The sequence below is a fragment of the Cyprinodon tularosa genome, unplaced genomic scaffold (genome assembly GCF_016077235.1).
Source record: "Cyprinodon tularosa strain WSP-4 unplaced genomic scaffold, ASM1607723v1 ctg173, whole genome shotgun sequence".
Lineage (NCBI taxonomy): Eukaryota > Metazoa > Chordata > Actinopteri > Cyprinodontiformes > Cyprinodontidae > Cyprinodon > Cyprinodon tularosa.
In genome coordinates, this window is record NW_024038559.1 from 116,334 (window position 1) to 135,120 (window position 18,787).

At 35.7% G+C, this 18,787-nt stretch overlaps 1 protein-coding gene across 1 annotated transcript in view; it reads left to right on the forward strand.

Moving 5' to 3' along the window:
* The window catches only part of otofa (otoferlin a), a 114,036-nt gene that overhangs the window by 41,640 nt on the left and 53,609 nt on the right, over positions 1 to 18,787 (forward strand). The window contains exons 4-5 of the mRNA XM_038281669.1: positions 7,158 to 7,257; positions 10,270 to 10,469. Coding sequence (XP_038137597.1) covers positions 7,158 to 7,257; positions 10,270 to 10,469 — 300 coding nt within the window. The remainder of the gene's footprint in view (positions 1 to 7,157; positions 7,258 to 10,269; positions 10,470 to 18,787) is intronic.

An 18,787-nucleotide genomic window follows, 5' to 3' on the forward strand; every position in this document is an offset into this window, starting at 1 on the left:
CATATTAATTGACTGAAAAGGTGTGTAAGTATGTATGGTCATCATTATGATAGTACAATCATAAAACCCACGACATTCCCCAGGTCCCAACAAAGTCAAAAAATAAATAACGGGCTAACTTCTCGTCTCGTCGTCTTGTCTCGTCTCGTCGTCTCCTGCTTTATCCGGAACCGGGTCGCGGGGGCAGCAGACTAAGCAGAGACTCCCAGACTTCCCTCTCCGCAGACACCTTCTCCAGCTCTGCTGGGGGAAGCCCTTGGCGCTCCCAGGCCATCCGAGAGACGTAGTCTCTCCAGCGTGTCCTGGGTTGTCCCCTGGGCCTCCACCCAGTGGGACGTGCCTGGAACACCTCCCGAGGGAGGCGTCCAGGGGGCATCCGAAGAAGATGTCCGAGCCACCTCAACTGACTCCTCTCGATGTGGAGAACCGGCTCTACACTGAGCCTCTCCCGAATGACCGAGCTCCTCACCCTATCTCTAAGGGAGAGCCCACCCACCCTGTGGAGAAAGCTCATTTCAGCCGCTTGTTCTTTCGGTCATGATCCAGATTTCATGAACATAGGTGAGGGTAGGAATGTAGACCGAACGGTAAATTGAGAGCTTTGCCTTTTTCTCTTCACCACAACAGACCGGTGCAGCGTCCGCAGTATTGCAGCAGCCGCACCGATCCGTCTATCGATTTCCCGCTCCATTCTTCCCTCACTCGTGAACAGGACCCCAATATACTTGAACTCCTCCACTTGAGGCAGGGACTCTCCTCCAACCTGAAGGGGACAAGCCACCTTTTTCCGGTCGAGAACCATGGCCTAACTAACTTTGTTTAGCCAAAATTAAACCTAAAATATGGTCTGTTTCGGTATTGCCAAAAAAGAGACCTAAACACAGTTAAGAAAACAAATACTATAAGCAGTTTGGTTCATATTTAAGTTGCAAGTAAACATACTAAACCCGGCACACTAAGGTTGATAAATAATTCAGAGTGGACAGTAGTTGCTGTTGTTCTCACACCTGCTCCATATGTCCACAGGCTACATTACTATTATGATAACCGACCTACTTCATTGCTCTAAGTACCAACACACTACAAGGCCAATGTGTCACACCCCACAAATATAGGTGTGATCACATTACCATAACACAAAAGTGGCAACGATGCATGAGGGTTGCTGTACACTAAGGGCACATACAACATGTTTAATCATTTGTTTTTCACTACGCTGAGGCATATGCTTTCACGAAATGCTGCTCATGAATGAACTGTGTCTGTTTTCATAAAGAGAAAATAAGAAGTTTAAATGTCCAAGTTTTTAAATTCAGGTCACTGATTCACATATAAAGGTCTCAAGAACAGAAAGAAAAACAAGAAGGTGGGAATGTGAGGTGGAAAAATTGCAAGCCGCAACACTAAATAAAGCACCCCCTCTTTCGGTTTTTACAGAGTTATACTGTAGTAATGTTTTTATCTTTTGCAAGGTCAGTGAAACTGGCAAAAGTTGATGAGAATATGAATAGAGCAAAACAGTCCTGTAAGAAATTGTGACTCAGCCCTGTAAAAAAAGCTGTTAGAGGCTTTCAAAAGGCTTGAGACAGGTGGAGGTTCATATTCAAGCACCATAAATTATCGTAGGTACTTAAACTAGGTAAAATAGATAAGAGATGACCATGTCAAGTCCCAAAGAACTCTTATCCAGCAAGACATAAACCAGTGCTTTTTCCAATACATCCTAATCCGATGGCTGAACTCCCCCATAAGGACCCCATTGAACTTTGCAGGGGTCTATTGCTGCAGAATGGCTGAATGGACTGCAGGATAGCAGCTCTCCATGGCTTGACAGGGGTAGTATCTATAGTTTAGTGTAAAGCATATTCCAATGTTATGTATGCCAATAGAGAAATCATTATGCTTACCGGTAAGTTTCCGTTTGACAATATGACATACACGAGTTACCCATAGGAGATTGAGCAAGGTAAACTTATTGTAAAGCCAGACAGTGTATAATACTTGGTTTCTTATATTATAACAGCAGAAAGTGCACTGCTAAAAAAATAACACATCTGAATGAATTTAATATTCTCATTGAATATTTTATTCTCTACAAAGTTGCATGTGCTGACCACAAGATCATACTAAATGTTAAAATGTATTAAACAGTGGAGACCTGAATTTGGAATCACACACAAAATGAATCCAACTCTGATCCAACTTTGATTTAATGTACTTAAAACAGGTCAAAATGAGGTTCAGTGTTGTGTGTGACCTCCACATACCCGTATGATCTCCCTATATGACTGCCAAGTGTCCAGAATGGTGCTGGGCTATGAGCACAACACACATCTGTGGACGTCGGGCCCTCATACTATCCTGATCGAGTCAGTTTCTAAACCTTTGTGCAAACACATACACATTTGTGGTCTGCTGGAGGTCATTTTGTAGGCCTCTGGAAGTGCTCCTCCAGTTCCCCCTTGCACAAAGACAGAGTTAGTGGTTAGCGGTATATACATATATATATATATATATATATATATATATATATATATATATATATATATATATATATATATATATATATATATATATATATTCAACGTTCTACTGCATTTGCACCATATTATTTTGCACTACACTGAACGTTTTCATATAAATGCCTTTTTGCGATACTATTTTAAGCTGTTTTTTTCTCCTATATTGTCACAATCTGATCACTGCTGCACTTGATATTTTAATGTTATCTTATTCCAACCGCAATCTCATTTCACTGTTGTAAGCTGTTTGCATAGAATTTTTTTTCATTTTGAATACACTCTGTGCATACAAAATGACAGTAAAGTTTAGGTCTAAGTCTATTCAAATAGGATGATGTATGATTAAAAAAAATATTTTGCAAGCAATCTTTCATATGCTTCCATTCCAAGATTATTTTAATTATTATAACTAATGTTTTAGATTTACTGTAATAAGGAAAGATTTACTGTAATAAGGACATTTCCCTACATAATGAAAGCTATGAAAGCAGTATGGGGCATCAGTGCTAAAACTTCTTTAATGTTCTTCTGTTAGATGGCTTTAAAAAGAACCCCCTATTAAAAGGAATTGAATGAAAAAAAATCTGGGTCACACCATTTTTTTCCATGTTTCTTTTGAATCTTTGCTGTGATGCTACTTGGCTCTTTCTAAGTTAGAGCAGCACTCTGCCTGCAGGCATCACAGCAGTAAAAACAGCTGAACCAGGGGAATCTGGAAAACAGATTTTGGGGAATTTACCCATCAAAAACTGTCTAATAAACCTTTTTGTCATCAGGAACCAATATATTTTCTATTTTATTGTTTGCTTTGTCATCCAATAGATGTATCTTTGAACAATAAATTTAAAATGTGATTGTTTCTCCACTTGGTTTTAAAATAAATTTCATTATCATGTCACTTGTAAAGTAGTTCTTATCAGGGTCCGTGCTTTAGAATGTTGTGATTTGATTAGAAAAAATACCATAATCCCAAAAAAATAAGATACAAAATAGAAAGATGGGCTTTGAAATTCTGAATAGAGAAGAGGAAAGTAAATTGTTAGTCAATAATGAATAGGACCTTTTGAAATGGTAAAAAGTGAGGGAGAACATGACAGGCTCCACTCAATTCAATTATTCACCACTTGTACACTGGTCACAATGCTTGAAAGGAAATGACAGTGGAGACCCGAATGTATTGATTAGTCCTGTCTGATGAGGGAGGTGGTTGTTTAAACAGAGGTGGGTTTGCACTCACTTTGATAGGGATCAAAGTTGAACTTCAAGAAAAACTTTTCTCCCCAAAGCTATTAGTATCTTCCACAACTTTACCTTTAGTCACATCAGCCATCCCTGGAAATGTATGCATTGGGGAGTCTGACAGTAACTCACCTGCCTGCACCTAAGGGGAATCCCTTTACAAAAAAAACCAAAAAAAAAAACTCTGACCTAAAGTGAATCCTAGTATGAAAATAAAATGTAGCTCATCATTGCCTTCTGAGCTTTTGCTTATTCTCGTTAGACTTTACATCCATGTCCATTGAATTCATAGTCATGATATAGAAGGGCTTGGAACAACAGCCGGGTAGAGAGGGATTAATGCAGGGAGAGGACAGGGAATAATAACAGCCTTATTTACCTTCTGATAATAGGATGCCTATCTTGGTTGTGTTAGTCTTTCCTTATAAAGTAATTAGAAAGTATTTTATGTTTTTCATATTCAATTACAGATGTTAGTGTATGCTTTTGTTACTCTCGCCTAGATGTCAAGATGGTATGATGCTGTTACAGCACACGTTTCACCAAGATAACACAGCAGATTATCAGTGTATGTGTATGTTTGGGTAGTGGATGAATAGCTTTGTTGAAAAATAACATTTCTCTGTAAGCTGCCTACTAAACACCTGTGGTGTTTGCTCGTAATGATTGCTTTGTTGAGCCATTTTATTGTTGTTTAAGTGCTATGAAATAAATAACCGTGACATGGGTGTTAACAAATGTCATATAGGAAATGACCTATATTGTGACTTTGCTACTTTTTTCTGTGACTCATTGCTCTGCCTACAATGCACTGTTATGAAGTAAACTCTTTAAATTATTCACCAGCTCTAATTGGATGCTTGAATGGGCCTGTACAGAGTTTCTCCCAATCTCATGGAGCAGTGAAGAGTCCTTGGGCAGCAGTGGCCTGCATTCAGTATTTTATCAAATTATTTTTATTGCTTTATGTATTTGCATACATTTTAAAGAGAAGAACATAGTCAGTATTTTCACAAAATATTTATTTACCCTGCTAATTGTGAATACTCTGTAAAAGTTTTACAATGCACTGCCTGCAAAAGTGTTCATTTTTAAAGAGCATATATCATGAAAATCCACTTGTTTGAGAATATAACTTTTTTAATGCTATTCATTTGTCTAAATCGAGCACAACGGGACTTTAAAAGGCTAAAATAAAAGTATTATATAGAAACTTAGAAATCTTGTCTCAACAATTAAACATCTGTTCAATGCCTAAAGGGCAGATAACAGTAAATAAGACCAAATGGAAATGAAGCAGACAAGTTTTAAGACACAGTCTAGCTCTAGAGAAACCACCACACCACTAAATTCATAATTTCAAAATAGAGAGTACTCTTTGGTAACGCTGCAATCCGTAAGAGACTTGGCTATCTTCTTACTTAAGCAGGTAGAGAAAAGGAGAAGCCAACATGCTCATGGTTCATCTGGAGGAGCTGTAGATCTAAAGGAAAGACTTTTTGAAGGAAAAATATTTAAAATGCCATGTAAAGGAGACAGCAAATATGTGAAAAAAGGGCTTTTTGTCAGATGAGAAAATGAAAAAAAAAATCTTCGGCTCCTTGTAAACCATTGTGGCTGGAACTAGCAGTGTATTACTGTGAATATACTGTACCATCTCCACCATAAAACATGATGATGGTAGCCTTGTCTTGTGGTGCTGTTTTTCATCTGCAGGGGCAGAGTCAATGGAAATGTGGACTGAGCTAAAGATAGCACAGGAGTACATCCTGTTAGAGACTCCTTTAGATTTCAGGTTGAGGTGGAACTTCAACTTCCAGCAGGATAATAAGGCTAAACATGTGACCAGTGGTACAGTATATAGTTTAGATCAGTGATGAACATTACCAGTTATATGCTGCATGTTTTAGCTGTTTCTTTGTTTCACACCTTAATTTAAATAATAATACCCGGCCACTAAAGAACTCAGTAATATTAAGATATCATCCAGCCTTTTGAATATGCTATGTCAGGAAGGGAAATATCGATAATATGGACACCAGCTTTAAAGACTGGAGTAAGACAGCCATGGTCCAGATCTAAGTAAATTTCTAAGTTAGAATGAAATTGAGGTTTAATTTTAATGTGACAAAATATAAAGTGATTTAGGATATATACATATTTGTTGGAAGGCACTAAGTCGTTCTCATATTATTTAAAATGTTAACTATTAAGACTCCTTACATCATTGTTTGTTTTAATTTTTATAGATTTTTTCAGACACTATGCAAGACACAATTTGAAGTCATGGGTCTGGTTAAATTGTTTGCTTTTGAGGACACACAGCTGAATAAAATAATCCTTAAAGAATCTTAAGGATTAGGTGAAACCTGATCAAAACAATCAGAATTGGTGTTTCAACACATCCATTATTATCTGTAATAAGGCGAGACCGTTATTATCATTCTGAAGAGACCAAAGATCTCTTATGTCAGATGGCCCTTCCCTGCATCATAAAACAGACTTTGAAGTCCTGCATCTTGATGTCAAAATGACTTTTACAGGCATTTTACAGGTGAAAAATTATCTCAATGGATACGCTTTTATCTTTAAAAACCAAGAAAAACATCAATATTTATCTATTTTTCTGTTAATGTGTTTATTATTGGATTTGTTTCCAGTATAGGATTTTAGAAGAAATTAATATTAAATGTTCTGTGTATCACCCTGTCAAGATGTTCAGTTCAGAAGATAACACGGTTTTGGATATAGTTCAGGTTCTTTACCTTTGATCTACCTAAACTGTCTTTGGCATTGGATGACTTCGATGTGATCAATGCTTCACAAAACACAGCAGCAGTCTTTCAAAGTATCAAATTCACCTCTTTTTTAAATAATATTTTACATTTTTGGTCGTCTGACATAGACGGTTACAAAAACCATAGCTGGAATTTTTTTAACAATATGTATTGTATCCAAATTGGACATGTAAATATACAAGCTTATAGTACTGTCAAAATGTTGGCAAAGGAAACAACCCTTCACCTCGGAGAGGTTGGGTTGTGTTTGAACGTTGTTACGTTTCAGATTTTATATGTGAGCTGGTGACAGCATGGCCCTTTTTCAGTGTTTCTCATCTCACCATAGCAGCCTCTGTTCATGACACATTCACCTCCATACTGTGAGAAAGGAAACACAGTGGAGAACAGATGCCTCTGGTGAGCAAGCCGGAGGAAATACAATTAGCCATGTTTTTATTACTGTGAGTGAAAAGGCAGGAGTGATATTGCAATGACTCAGAGAGCCTATACGGGTGAACAGATGGGCAGCATAGATCAAAAGAATAAAATAAAACCCAACATGTCATAATATATTACTTTAATTGTTTTACATTTTGTGACTTTTTTGTTTCTGCAGACTGATAGGGACTTTCTGTATGGTGCTCCAGAAAGTGGCTGAAGAGGGACATGTAGAGCTGACAGATACCCTGATTGATGACAACAACACATCAATAAAGGTAAGATCTTTCAGTTTAGGGTGTTTGAGCTACTATATTCTAAAGGTTTCTGTATTATGTTGGCTGTCTTCTTGTACAGTGTGTTGGTACAGTGCATATTTATTCCTCCTTCGGTCATAAAAACATCCTTTTCAGTTACTTGTTTTGGTTAATATAGTAATCATACACATAACAGCCATGAATATTATATCAATTTTAGCTTTCAAAGGATGCATCTACTGTAACTTACAATCCCAATTAAAGTTAGAAAAATGGGTGCTTTTTTAAATTTGCATAGATTTTCTTAAACATACATACAGTACTCCTACCTACAAACAGCTAAGCAAGCGCCTCTAACACTTGCTCCTTCCTACATGGACATACCAATTGCATCCTGGGGAAACATTATTGATCATATGAGAAAAAATATTCAATTATTTAACTTTAGTTTAATGAAATGTAGTTAGGATTAAGGTTTATATTTCAAAGAACACCATAATAACTGCTAAGCATGGTGCTACTAGCATTAAGCTGTTGGTTTGTTTGACTACTGTAATACTGATGCATGGCATACGTATCAGAATCCAATTCTTCTACCTCACCTCAATTTCCAGCTGGTTGAAACGTTGACACAGGGCAAATATACCAAATAAAACAAGTCTAAAATCAAAACAGATTTTAGACATGTTAAAGAAGTTCCTATACATTTGAGCATTTGCAAAATTCTGTTTAAAGAACACAACTCTGCTTGTTTTTTTGGAAGAAAAAAAAGCAACCACATTGAACTTGAATATTGTATAATCTTTCCAACCTGAAAAACTCAAAGTTAGCCATTATATTAAAACTTTTCTATAATCCATCTGGAATTTTTTTCAATCACAAAAAAATATAGATTTTTCAACACAATGAGTTTGTTGTTGTAACATAATAAAATATGAACATGTTCAAGGGGGATAGATATAATTTGTTAGGCATGAAAAGATTGAAACTCCTCATTTAAAATAGATCATATGACATTGTGTATTTGTTTATTTATTTAATTTATTCAAATTTTATTTGAACAATGGGCTTGCAAAGCAAGGAGGAAAACCTCATATGAAACATAAAGTAGAGAAATTAAATCTGATTTTATTTTATTGTGTCATTGAAATGGTAAAGACTCTGATATATGCTGCACTCTTAAACCAGTATCAGCAAACTCAGAAGCTTAACATCAACTTTGATCCATATATTCTATTGATTTTAAATAATGCATAGAGTATGTAGCTTAGTGGTGAAGAGAAATGTGTGGTTTAAGAATATATAATGTAAGAGTGTATATGTATGGGTGGATAATGTTATAGAATGAAATGAGCGAAACAAACACTATAAAATCCAAAACCACTGCAGTGTGCTGGACTATGTTGGAGGAGTGAGGAGTTCTGGTGGGTTGTTGCTGAGATGATGAAACGCTGCATGAGGGCGCTCCTGGGTGTTCATGCAAGCTCATATTCACACCCATGCAGTGTGTTCATTAGGGTTTCTCTGAACACACAAACACCGTGAGGAGAATTTCACTGCTGAGCATCCATGAAGCAAGAGAGTGGTAACACTAAACCTGACATTACCTGGGAGCACTACTAGTGTTGTTGCCATATCAACAACTCTAACTCCTGTTGGACCACAAAGATTGCCTGGTGAGGATGTTGTAAGAAAAAGGCCATGAAGCAGAGCAGGATAGAGTAAAGGCAGGGAGTTTCTCCTATATGTTTCCCCTCATTTGTCTTTGTCGGTGAAATAAATTGGACGGTCTGCTATAAAGTTTAGGTCACTGTCAAGAGGATAGTATGTGGCCAAACATGTCACCCAAGAGCACGCCAAAGACAAACTGCGGGGGTCATCTATGTTTCATGCCTGTATTAAAGCATCAGTCAGAGTTTTTATTGCAAACAAGGCGAAAAGATTTATTGCAATGCCAACTTGGTTGCCAATATTAAGACATTGTTAATACAACAGTATATAGCTGGATCCCTTATTGAGAATTCAAATGTATTACCAACTTTGGATATTCTCTGCTGTATAAGCCTTATATCTCATTTTTACTGTATGTTAGAGAGTTTGCAGGAATGCTAGCAGCTCTAAAACTAGAAAAAATTATGTCCAAAGTGCTGTTTGTCTAAAGCAAAGAAAATATGAATAAGCAAGAATTAATTTAAGTTTAAACAATTATCTATCATATTAAAAAAATAATAAAAAAATAAAAAACATAAAAAGACATATCTGATCATTTGAAGTAAATGACATAAAGGATTTTTTTTTCTCTCTTCAACTTGATGAGATTGCATCCATATTTACAATACTTCATTTCATAATGCTATCTATATACATCTAAACATAATATTGTTCATGTATTTGTAAAACTTCTTCCGATGATAGGGCATTTGAATTAGTAGTGACATAAAACTGACTTCTTTTCAGACTTGATTGTTTAATTTAATAGTTTGTATTGGAAGTAGTGAGCCAATGCAGTGCAGTGTCAGCATGTGCCTGAAGACATCATGAGAAGAACATTTTATTTTTGCAATGACACGGAGTTCAGATGTAAACCTGTGACCACCTAAGAGGACTGTGAATAACAAATATCACCACAATATGATATGATTTTAGCAACTTTTGCAGGAAAAATGGGTAAATGTCATATCAAGATATGAAAATACCAATAATTTTCTACCATAGCAGATCGTTATAAATAACAGTAAAGAATCAATGTTCTAATCAAAAAGGTAATCATCATAAAAAAAAAAAAAACCAGGAAGTTGGTTTTGGGCAAATATAAATAAAATAAGGAAGAAGCCACAGAACAGTCAAGCTTTGGATGATTTGTTGTCCTCAATCCAAAGCGTTCAAAGCAGTCACATTTTTCAATCTACTTAATCAGTCGGTCACCAAAAAGACACATTACAGATTATTCATAAAATTATAGACCATATTTCTGCTTTAAGCTTAACAGCATTTCATCATTTAGTCTAATTGTTTCTCTCCCTTCATTTTCAGACCAATGTCACTATCGATATCCGATATCAGTCGATGGACGGCACAGTAGGAATGTGGAGTGATGGAGAGTATCTGGATGTTCCTGATGACCGGGATGGGATGTTTGCCTTTGAAACAGACAGCTTACTTTCAGGACAGAGCCACGGATCAGGCACCTCTCCCGGCCGGTCACTGCAGGGGTCCATACCAACCTTCCGGAAGTGAGTTAAACAGTTAAATATTTAAAGTTGGTCATTAATTTTCTGGCTGCACAAAAACCTGTATTGTTTGGAAATGCACTTTGACATCTAGCAGATTTTGCGCCGGCAGAAATAGATCCCACTTGTATAATATTATATTTGTTACAAATATTTATAATATAACTTCTAAGAGTTAAGAGTGTTTATTGTTTAATATTTTTTTTTCCTTGTAAGTGCTTTTCTATATATATTCTAAAGGGAACCCTCTAAGGATTCATCATTAAGCAAAGTTTCAATCTTAGTCACAAAACTGCTTTAAATATTTTTTTTATTACTTATTGTACTTTAGTTTCCCAAAGACAAACACTATTGACTTATATCTTGTTTTTCACTGAGGTCTGATAATGACTGTATGAATGTAACGCGGGCTCAGTGCAATAGTAGGAACATCTTTAAAGTAGTTTACATAGACACGTTTTCTTAAGAAATCTTAAGGTACGATAAACAACATCATTTTTGTAGAGCTCAGTTAAGGATTTCATTTATTGCATGTTTTTCCCTTTGGCTCTATGAAGTCACAAACCTAAACAAAGAACACATGATCATCAATTGTGGATCTAAATTTTTTTTTTTTTTTTTTGCTAAAGTCAGAACTTTTCATTACAAAATACATTTAAAAAAAAACAATAATAAAAAAAGGAACTACCAATTCATACATTTTTTTGTTGAAAAACATCTCAATTTTGTTCACTTTACGCTTTATTTACTTGCATTTTCTCTCCACCTCCCTCTTTCGGTTTTGCCCACAGTCAGTATAAGCATAGATTACTGATTCTTGTGCTATTGCTGAATAGTACATGAAACCATCTGTAGGCGGTATTGATTTTCACTGAGACTATCTGCTCAGCCAGACCCATAAACCCATCATGCTATAGATTGAAGAGGTGCCTGAAAAAAAGGTATTTGATTTGTGTCTAAATTCCATCATACACATGTATTTCTTTAGGTTCACGAGCACATTTCAAATATGCATCCTACAGCATAGAATTAAAGACATGTGTAGCAGTCAGGATAGAGACCATCTTAAGGCTCATACTCAACCAAAAATAATTTTTAAAGAGACTCTAAAAAATAGTTCAAGGACAGCGAGAAGGGAGCTGCTGAATGAATCCTAAATTCATATTCAGCACATGTGTTATTATCAATGATGCATCAAATGCAAGCTCTATTCCTTTGTTGCTTGTTACATAAAAGTGTCTGTCAGTTCGGGTGGTGTTGTAACCTTTTTTTTCCCTGTGAAATATACTGCTGAAATCTACAATTAACATGTTGAAAGAATAAAAACAATGAAAAAAATTCAGTCAACAAATCCAGCTCTAATCTCTTATTTTAATTGCTTTAACACTTCTCTTTCACACCTATTCGATCCCTAATTATCGGCTGTATGGTTTTCTGCTGTTTGAGGTATTTTTAGAATTAAAATTATTTCACTCTCTCCTCTATTCTGACACTCTATAGCAGCTCTGGTTCTCCTTATTAAAGTGTGAGTGTGGAGGAGATGATATCTAGGAAAGACTCTCCTCTTTCTCCAGTGAAGGGGAAACTGTAGGAAAAAGAGAACTTGGTGTAGTTTGCCTCAAGCTGTATCCTTATATACTCAACTGCTGTTTTTCTAACTATAATGTGTTCAGTTTTGTTTGTTTGATTATTTCCTAAAACATTTTTCACACCAGAGCCTCCCCTGGAGAAATGTTCCAAAACAAAGTTTTATATATTTTTTTTGTGCTTTTTTGCATATATTATTGCTGCTCAAAGTTATATTCTCTTAGGAACTCACAGAAAATACAACTTTCTAATCCTTTAATAACCTTAAGACAGACAAACAGGCAGGATGGCAGGCAGGGAGGCAGGTATCCCTCTTTTATTTTACCAAAACTTAAACCCTTAATCATACTGCATTCACCACTAATAAAAAAAAGTTGTTTTTTTGAACAACTGTGCTCATTCCTAGAGAAAATAACACACACACTTCCCACTAACATGGATCTTATATTCACTTTGGGCTTCCAAATAAAAATGCATGTTAACTCTTTTTTTATGTTGAAGTAATAATAATGATACAATAAATATATGGCTCACAAATTTGAATTTATTTTAGGTTTTTGTTTTTTGGGATGAAAATGAACTGTATGCCATGAACTGAACGATTCATGGCATGAAACCTCAAAGAAGAAGCCTTGAGTTAACTGCTGGGCTATTGGAAGGAATTGATATTGGTGGCAGGAAAATACACATTAGTATTTGTGGATTCTGTTTAAATACCATGTCTGTGCCTGAGAGTCAACCTCAACAACCTAAATTGTGTCCTGCAGAGTGGCCAGATATTCATATAACAGAACGATGCCTGGTGGTCTACAGTGGCAAGAAAAGTAATTCAATCAAAGTGAATTTTGCAGAGAGGCACGTACTGTAATAATATATTAGTATTGGTGTATTGCTTATATTTGAGCCCATATTTGTAATTTCAACCATGTTTGATTTAGAGAAACAGTAATTAAACTGGTATTGTACACAAGTTCTTGTTTTGGATATTCTCCCATTCATCAAAGTTACCAAAGTTATCAAATGCATCATCATTTGTAGAAAGATGAATATTCAATACAATAGAAAACCCAAAATGAATTTCCAGCACTTGATAACAGAGTATTAACCTTTATTTTCTATTGGCAATAATCAATCAGCTTCTGTACTTTACTGTTAATAAAATCAGACTCCTACATCTTCTTTGATCAAACGTTGACCTCATTACTCACAAAATGCTCTTTAAAGTTTAGGTTATTCAACTGTGACTATTTAACCTGTGAGCAACACCAGTTCAAATTACTCTTGAAAATTGAAACTGCAATGTGATTTGAATATACTAGCTTAGTTGTACACAAGATATGATGGATAATCAGTGGTTGTTCAGTATTGTTAGAGAACATGTTCTGTTTGTAACACTTTATTGAAAGCTGCTCTAAGCTCACTTTGCAATATTTTATAATAAATACGCTCTTCACACATTTAGATAATTAGTGCGAACAGACCAATTTAGAATATCTCCGCGTTTCTGGCTGTAGGATTAAGTATCTCATTTTATCTTTAAAACCCAGCTGATAAGACACTTGTGGACAATTATATGAGAAGATTCATTCAGGCATCATATTTAGACTTAAAGGTACCAGTTTAAATACAGGATGTGTGAAATCTCTCCTTTAAAGGATATTAGGATGTTTTAATCGTGTTATTTGAATAATTTCAGTTTGTAAAGCTTGGCAACAAGAGTTAAAGGAAAAGTCTGGTCATATTCAAAATTCAAACTTCTGAAAGTACGTTAAACGTGACATTATTAAATACTGTTCAATGGTAAGTGTTTTTAATTAAGAGTAACTATCATTTCAAAACATGGTTTGTGACGTCACAGTGCTGTATTGGCTGTTGATTAAGGCCCAGTGCTGTATCTGGTGTCTGTCACAATGCGCTATTATACAAGTCATCTTTAAAACATTATTTTTCTAAATGTTGGCTACATATTACGTTGTTTTTCTAAACCGTCTGTGGAGGATCATGAATTGGAAAGGTGAAATAACTAATTCCTTTTTCACTTTTACCTGATGTATTACCTGCCATGCACGTGGGCATAGTCAGTTTAACTATAGCTCTAACGAACAGTGGTGTTGCTATATTTGGGCAAAAATAGCCGTTCTCGGACTCAGTGATCGCAACAAAAAATATTATTTTAATTTTTTTACTGTTTAATGCTAAATTCATTAAATCACCGCGAACATGCTAGTTTTAGGTATAGATAATGATCCATTGATCATTCCTTTCTGACTAGAATTTTCCTTTAAATTTTATATTTCATTCATTTAAAAGCAAATTAGAAGAAGATATGGAAGTTACTTTAATCACTTAAGTGTAAGAACAAAAAAACATCCTCACCCAAGGCTAATAATTTCTGTTAAATCAGCTGCAACCTTAAGGTCACCCACATTTCTCAGAAGTGTTTGCTCAGTATTTTTTTTATTTTCTCACCCATCAAACTCATTTCACGCTGGGGTGTTGCATTAGAGACAAATGGCTTTTTAAGCAGAGCATATTTTTGCTCATTCCTTGCTGACCATCTCATGCTTTCCAACTGCCTCTTCAATCTCCACCTCCAACATTGTATGTTTGCTTTCAGCATGATTTATGGAAGCCCCCATAAAATATCTTGTGCTATCGGCAACACCACAATAAGCCAGCTTAGCAGGAGTTTGGTTATAACTAGCTAATAAATCCCCACATGTGACTTTACTGCTGGGGAAGCAGGAGTGGATAATAGTGCCTGCAGAGAAGCACATGTGTTACACATAAAGGGGATGGATTTTAAGTTTAATCTGTCATTTGACCTCTAGACATAAAGCTGAAATGCTGCAACTTTAAATATTGGTGCACATTGGAGTAACGTTGGTGAAAACAATACACAGAACGGTAAATAGAAGCTTAGTGCAGCAATACTCATCTTGTATTTTTGCTAAATGAAATGAGCTTTGAGTCTGTGCAATGCTGCTTTTTAACAATTTTTTGCATTTGTTTTTATTGTGTTTTGTTTTTTTCACCATGATTTTATTTTTTTTTTTTTCAAACTGTTATCTTTGCATAATCCTGAAAGACAGCCCAGGTTTTATATTTAAATAATGTGTTACATCTCAGCGCTTTGGTCCAGGTGTTCCAACCTTGTTTTCACCTCAGTTGTCTTTTACTCATCTGGTTTGTTCACTGCTGCACCAGCTCCCAGAGGAACAATCTCAACAACAAATATAGCATGTCGACTGAAGCAGAAATATGGCCCAGATACTAAACATAAAATCAATTCTTAATTACAGATGTGTTATTTAATTATTTGCTTCGATTTGTTAGCGCTTCACTTCCTTTGAGTATTTTAACATTTCCTTGGAAGTCTGACTGGTCATTTTGTTGTAATTTTTGGTTGAAGTCAGATTAGCTAACAATGTTATTGACTTTATATAATTACTGTAACAACTCACCCATTTAATCATTGTTGCTTAAATCCTGCAGTTGCTTTTTTAATCACGCATGAAGAGATGAATAATATATAAACAAATAAAAAATCACAAAAATAAAGTACGTTGAATTTATTTATATCATAGATGGACAATTAAAAATATTTTGAGCCAAGTTATATATAAAAATATGTATATATTTGGCCATGTTGCCTTTTAATATTCAAGAGGAATTATGGACTTTTCATCAGCAAGAACCTTTTTACAAAATTTGTTTGCTTCAACAGAATTTAATGCACAGGAAACTAAAAAACATCAGACTCATATTGATGTGACACAAAAAACCCCAGCAAGAAATAAAATTTATTTCACAAATAATTTATCTATTGTGTAAAAGAAAAAGGCCTTCCAAACCAACCTGTTGAAAAGAATTGTCTCGTATTGTCGCTGGCATAGTAGAAATCCCTGGCAGGAGATATTTGCGATATTTGGTTATCAGTGTTTCCATCACTCTGGAAGAATCATGGCTCGTTTCTGCTCTCTTCTAATTTAGCTATTATAAAATTAGGCTTCAACTGGGCCACTAGTTAAGGCCACTTTAATGAAAACCACTTTTCAGCCACAGTATTTTTTATGGTTCCACTAGTCACAAACAGTCATTCGTGTTCTTGATCACCAGTGGAGCCCCAGACTATCATATTTCATGTTTCAGTCTTGCTATGATGTTCCTTATCTGGAAAATTTGGGCCTGATATGAAAATTTTATGATAGATTTTTTTGCCTACTTCATGTATGCAGACAGGTTCTTTATAAATGGTTTATTATTGTGAAGAATCAAAGACTAGATTATGATCTTTATGTTGTACTGCAGTTTTTTCACCCCTATCCAGAAATCAGATTATTTCTTGCATAAATTATTAGAAAGAAATGGCTTTCTAAGGGAGACATTAATGCAAAATCCAGCACTGCACACACAGATATTAACAGTAAACAAACTCCATATGTTGTTGTAGTAACAGACAGCCACAAACAGCACAGATCTACAAATCAGTGATTCAGAACATTGCTGGTGAGCTTAAATAAAATACCCTCAGTCCCTTCCTTAAAACTGATAAAATGTGGAGTAAATAAAAAATATTTAACATAACATCAGTAAGGACATTTGAATCCCTTGATTGTCAAAAAACATTTAATGCAGTCTAGTTTTTATTCACCAGAGCTTTTTTTTAACAGTTCAGTGGTCACAATAACAACTTTTAAAAAATACAAGAGAACTTTCAGCGCATAATGAAAAATTTAAGAGTTGCTTTTTATAGAAAACTCTTGATGCATAACTTCAATTCTCATGGTTTGTTTGTCGCAGCATCTCCTGCTCTTTCTTTTATTCCTTTACACAAAATAAAACATTAAACAATGCCGCAATCCCTTCATTAACATAATATACACTATATGGCCCTTTATCCAAAACAAAAAAACAACAACAATACTGTTGTGTTATTCCTTTAGCTGTTTGTATCTAGGCTAGGAACAATCTGGGGAGTTTTTGTTTTTGAAGACATTAAACCTGCAGAAGAGATGAACTCATTGCCACTAATTGAGGTAAATTTATTTGAAAGAAACATACTGAATCACAGGAGAGGAGCATCAATTCCTGGATCAATCAACTAACCAATACGCTAAAGAAGCAACCTTAAAAGGCTGGGATAAAAAGTGAAGGCAGCAGAGCGTTCAATAGGATTTGATCTGGATTGATGGGAGTTTTCATCCAAAATCAAAATTATTAGTTAGAAGTAATCTATTTCTGGCTGTTTTACATAAGAAGTAGAAGCACTGGTATAACTCCTTCTATTTGACCTTTGAAAGTGCGAACAGTTATGAAAATGAATCTCACTGAGATCCACTCATCTAGACCCCTGAAGGAGAACGCACATAGTACCGTATATATCAACGAATAACTGATTGCTGCTGGGGGGGGGGGGGGGGTTCCACTTTACTTATTTATTTACATATAATCGAAGGAATAGTCGAGCAAGGCAACAGTAAAGGTCTTTCTGTGACTTTCTATCATTAAAAGACAAAACAACTTGTGTTTGTGTTTTTAGTATGTTTTTGCTTGCTTTCCATTCATTGGTGTTCCCAAAATGCCTATTTAATCCCAACTCAAATTAATTTCCTCTTCCCTGTACAGCAGTGGTCTTAAACTCCAAGCCTTGAGAGCCAATTTCCTGCAACTTTTAGGTGTGACCCTTGTCTTACACACCTGAATAAAATGGCTAAACTACTCCAGTAGCAAGCAGTCAAGCTCTGTTAATTAGCTCATATTGGAGTCAGGGGTGTTGTACAGCACTGCTGTACAATACATGAGAGAAGATTAGGGTTTTGCACAATTTATGAAACAGACATATAAAGGGGATGAGTAATATAGCATTTGATAATAAAATAAAATGTTGCTGAAACTTGTTTTACTCTCATTTTTCAAGGGGAAATACTATGAATTTAGTCAAACACCTGTGGCATTATGACAATTCAGGACGATTCATACATTGATTGATATATACAGTACTGTATATATAGTGCATCTACATATGACAGCTTTTTTTTTAGGGTTTACAGGGTTATTGCACAGGGGGTTTAAATTAGTATTTATATAGATGGATATTTATATTTATATATATAGTTATTGCACTGGGTGTCAAATAAAGAGAAACGGGTTATTGCACATGGTATCAATTAGTAATTGCACATTATACATTGAACAAGTTTTAATCATGGTAGTGTCACATTGTAGAGTCTGGTTGCAGCAGGGATGAATAACCTACAGTAGCGCTCCTTTTTACAAACAGGGTGTAAAAGTCTTTCCCTACAGTCTAATGCAGAGAGTGGAAGGTGTTGTCAAAGATGGATATAAGCTTGGACAACGCCCTCCTCTCAGCCACTTCCTCCACTGAGTCCAGAGTGCAGCCTAGGACAGAAGTGGCCTTTCCCACCAGTTTGTTCAGTCTCTTTCTGTCCCGCTCTGCACTGCCAGGGGCCCAGCAGACAACAGCGCAGAGGAGGGCTGATGTCACCACAGAGTCATAGAAGGTTTTAAGCAGGCTCAGCCTCCTCAAGAGGTGGAGGCGGCTCTGGCCCTTATTATACAGGCCGTCACTGTTATGAGTCCAGTCCGGTTTATTATTGACATGAACACCCAGGTATTTGAAACTCTCCAGTTTCTTTGTCCCACCCCTGGACATATTCACTGGGTAGTAAGGTGGGGGTCTTCTCCTGAAGTCGATCACCATTTCTTTGGTC